General features: G+C 37.8%; 1 protein-coding gene across 1 annotated transcript; it reads left to right on the plus strand.

Annotated features, from left to right (window-relative positions):
* The first annotated feature begins 1,029 nt into the window (after window positions 1-1,029).
* LOC106763586 lies at window positions 1,030-1,521 on the plus strand. The gene has a single exon (XM_014647758.1). It carries the CDS (start codon window positions 1,030-1,032, stop codon window positions 1,519-1,521), a length of 492 nt encoding a protein of 163 aa, XP_014503244.1.
* Window positions 1,522-4,086: the final 2,565 nt, after the last annotated feature.

The following is a 4,086-nucleotide window of genomic DNA, read 5'->3' on the forward strand; positions in this document are numbered from 1 at the left end:
GATGATGATGTCCAAGAAAGATTTACTCATTGAGCTATAAAGATTATTACTACACCAAAGTTCATTGATCTAAATCTATTTGAAAGAGAAGGGTTCATGTTTTCGAGTTGGTTGCAATCTCATGATCTTTCATCTTTGGTTCAACTGAGGGGCTGGTGGTACCCCGACCTTGTGAAAGTATTTTATCACAACTTGAAACCGGTAGACAAAAACATTCGCTCCAGAGTTAAAGGTGTTGACATTGTGATTCATAATAATACCTGGTTTGATACGATTGGTCTAACAATTGAAAATGAGCCCACTCATCTAATGCTATCTCAGGAAGATAGTTTACTAAGGAAAAAAGACATCTACAAAGAATGGCTAAGATCACCTGATGACCGTTATGCTATAAGGAACTTTGATCATGAAGGGCTTAAAATAGAAGAAAGAGTAATGGCTCTCATTTTGGCCTCTGTAATTCTTCCTGGAAGGATATCTGATTCAAGGATGACAATTGACGACATCTCTCTGCTATATGTGCCCAAAAATAATATCCCCACCAATTGGATAAAGGTACTGAAAGACCATATGACTGAAAGTGCATTGAATAGATCAATTTACTTACCTTATGCATTATTGATTAGTAAGATTCTTGAAGAGCAAGGAGTAACCATGGTAGGACAAAGAAAGTCCAGGTGTAACTGTACAAACATGATAAATCAGAATACTCTGATTTCATTTGGACTGACTAGAACACCGCTAGGATGGTGCTTCAAGAGTGAAGAAAATCTATTATATCAGCACGGAAATACTTCTGTCACACTTGAACAGAGAAACACTGCTACCCGTCAACTTCAAAATATTGAAAACAAACTTAATCAGCTTGAAGAAAAAGTTGACTTGTTAATACGAAGAGGAATGGAGGATGGGACAACTGAAGGCAACAATATGCACTCTCATGTGTAACAAGGGATAGTTAGTTTAGTGATGTGATCTGAGTTATGTTAGTCATCATGGAAATTAGATGATGCTCTTTAGGCGTAAAGGATGGCTATGAAGACTTCCATGGGATTATCACCTTTTCATATGGTATATGGGAAAGCATGTCACTTGCCAGTAGAGATGGAACATAAGGCTTTGTGGGCTTTGAAATTTTTAAATTTTGATCCTCATGAAATTCAAAGCAAACGAAGAAATCAGTTGTTAGAACTTGAAGAGATGCGGTTACATGCATATGATTCATCCAGGAGTTATAAACAAAAGGTGAAATTTTATCATGGTAAAAAGCTGATAAAGAGAGTTTTCACTCCAGGACAGCAGGTGCTACTATTTAATTCACGGTTGAAGTTATTTCCAGGGAAGTTGAAATCAAAATGGTCGGGACCCTTTGTGATAAAGCATGTATATCCGAACGGAGCTGTGGAATTGGAGACTACAGATAAGGAGAGAAATTGGGTTGTAAATGGTCAGAGGCTCAAAAACTATTTAGGAGGAGAAGTGGAGCAGTTTTCCACTGTACTGATGTTGGTGGATCCATGAGGTTTGGGTCAGGCTCGTGACGTTAAACAAGCGCTTTTGGGAGGCAATCCAAGTTTTATCACTTTAAATTAGTAATGTAGGTTACATTTATGTTTGAGTCTATGCTTGGCTTGTACACTTATTCGGATAATGGTTCAATATTATTGCATGATGAGTTACTTGTTATTGATGATTGATTGTGGATGATGATTGAAAATGTGTGAATGTTGATATCCAGGTTTATGGTTCACTAGCTATGTGAACAGATGAGTAAGTGATTCAAGATTGTGATTTTGATGCTAAGCAGGATTCATGAATGAGAAGTGAGAAAGCATGATTGTGTGAGGTATTGAGCTTCAGAGTTTTATTGTTGTTTGCACTGTTCACAGGGAATCATGAATGGTATTGACTTAATCTTGATAATTGATTGAATTGCATGTGTATATCATATGATCAAGGCCATGCTTGGAAAGCCCTTACTTAGCCAAATTTTCACTCAGAATTTTAAATGATATACCCTTTTTGAACCTTGACCTTAAACAGTATGAAAACCCTTGTTTAAATTGAATTACCTTGAGTTAGGGTTGAGAATAATTATATGTGTTGAAAAGGTTCAAGTTTGGGGTTGAATAGGGAAAGTAAAAGGCAAAAGAAAGGAAAAGCATTGAGTTCCAAAGAATGAAAAAGAAAAATGCATGTGAAAGAAAAGAAAGGAAGAAAAAGAGAAAAAGCATGTAAACTGAACTGAATGTAAACGGAAAAAAGGGAAATAGTTGGGAATGAATGAGATTGGTTAAAAAGAGAGTGTGCTTGAACTTTGAATAATGATTTAAACTCTCTTAACTCAAGGATTTTGTATTCCAGAAAAATCAATTTTTCTTGATAGCCCAGCCACAATACAAGCCTTGGAAAAAGTCCTTGTGATGACATATGCATGTGAAGATTTTGATTGGTTTAGATGAATGACAATATTGTTTTATGTGACATGTGAACAGTAGAGAGTAGAGTGACCTCCTAAACACTTGAGTGATTGAGTGAAACACTTGCTTGGTGAGAATTGTTAAAGCCATGTTTACATCTATGCTTAGTTGATTGATCATTCATGAACAAGACATCTGTTGGAAAGAGATTGATTATGTGAACTAAGTTGGATTGAAAGCATGCATGCATCTTTGTAGGATTCCACTGAAATCTGAATTGTATAACAACTTGTCATGAGAAAAAGGAGTTGATGGAAGATTGCCATGGCTTGGAATCCGTGAGATGCAGCTCCAAACAGCAAGCAATCCGTGAAGCAAAATAGTGCAGCGGAAATGGATGTGTATGAAGGGTTTTTGGTGTTTTGATGATGGAAGGATTGTGTAATTGAACCTCTCAGCTCAGAAAGCCCTCCTACTATGGAAGGAAGCTAGAGGAAAGGGTAGAGAAAGTGAAAAGAATTAATGACTCAAGAGCAAAGAAAGCTGGAAATTCATTTCTGCAGCATAACATTGCAAGCTCAAAAGTGTCTTTTACAAGGAGGGAGCCCTCTTATTTATAGGAGAGGAGGAGCTCAAATGCTGTTTCAAATTACTCAGAAAATGCAAAAAAACCCTAAGAGAAGCGCGCCAATTTGAGCAAGCACGTCCCATGCTTCCAGCCAGCTCACCCATGCACGTGGAGAAGGTGAACACGTTCACGCTGAGCGGCAGTTGAGTGCCGCTGAGCGGTGCTTTGCTTGTCTTCACCATTTGGCTTCCTCTTCTTGGATGGCTTTGCTCCTAATTCTTGGATCAACTTCTTCAAGCTTTATTTAGATCCTATAAAACAAAGTAACATGTTTTAGTTAAGAGAACAAGGGTTAATATAAATCACCTTCCATAGAAGCAAAGTAATAGGTGATCCTTCTTCCTCTTGAATCCTCTTTGCCATGGCTCTAGTAAGAGGTCCAATATGAGCCCTTGATGGTCTTCCATCAGGAGTTTTGAAAAGTGTGAATTATTTGATGAAAAAGTGGAAAGCCAAGTTTTGTCTTGTTTACTTGAGGACAAGCAAAGTTCTAAGTTTGGGGTTGTGATAACGGTCTAAAAAGCGTTACTTTCATGCTTAAATTTGATAGTAAAACACACCCTTTATGGCTTAGAATGTGCTTTAAATCAAGTAAAACACTTAATTGTGTCTTGTGAGAGTCAAAAGTTGGTTTTAGAGATATTATGCTTGTTTTACATTGTTTTACAAGGTTTTTAGATGAATTAAAGATGGAAGTGAAGTAAGGTGGACTTAGACCCATGAAAGAAGGAGAAACATGATGAAAAGAAGGGTCAAGCAAGTCGTTGAGCGCCAGAATGGTCCACTGAGCGCTCAGAGCGATTAGAGGGAAACCGCTCAGCAGCAAAACTGACCACTGAGCGGTCAAAGCGGCACAAGGCAAACCACTGAGCGGTGAATTTAGGCGCCTGAGCGGTTGTCTGTTTTTTTAGCTAGATTCTGTAAATCTTTCTGTAATCTTTCTGTTATCTTTTTGAGCTTATATATAGCCCCAGTGCGAATTAGAAGGGGATTTTTTTTCGCAGAGAGAAACGTCCAGAGCTATTCCACACACCTTAG

Source organism: Vigna radiata, chromosome 6, assembly GCF_000741045.1.
Source record: "Vigna radiata var. radiata cultivar VC1973A chromosome 6, Vradiata_ver6, whole genome shotgun sequence".
Taxonomy (NCBI): Eukaryota; Viridiplantae; Streptophyta; class Magnoliopsida; order Fabales; family Fabaceae; genus Vigna; species Vigna radiata.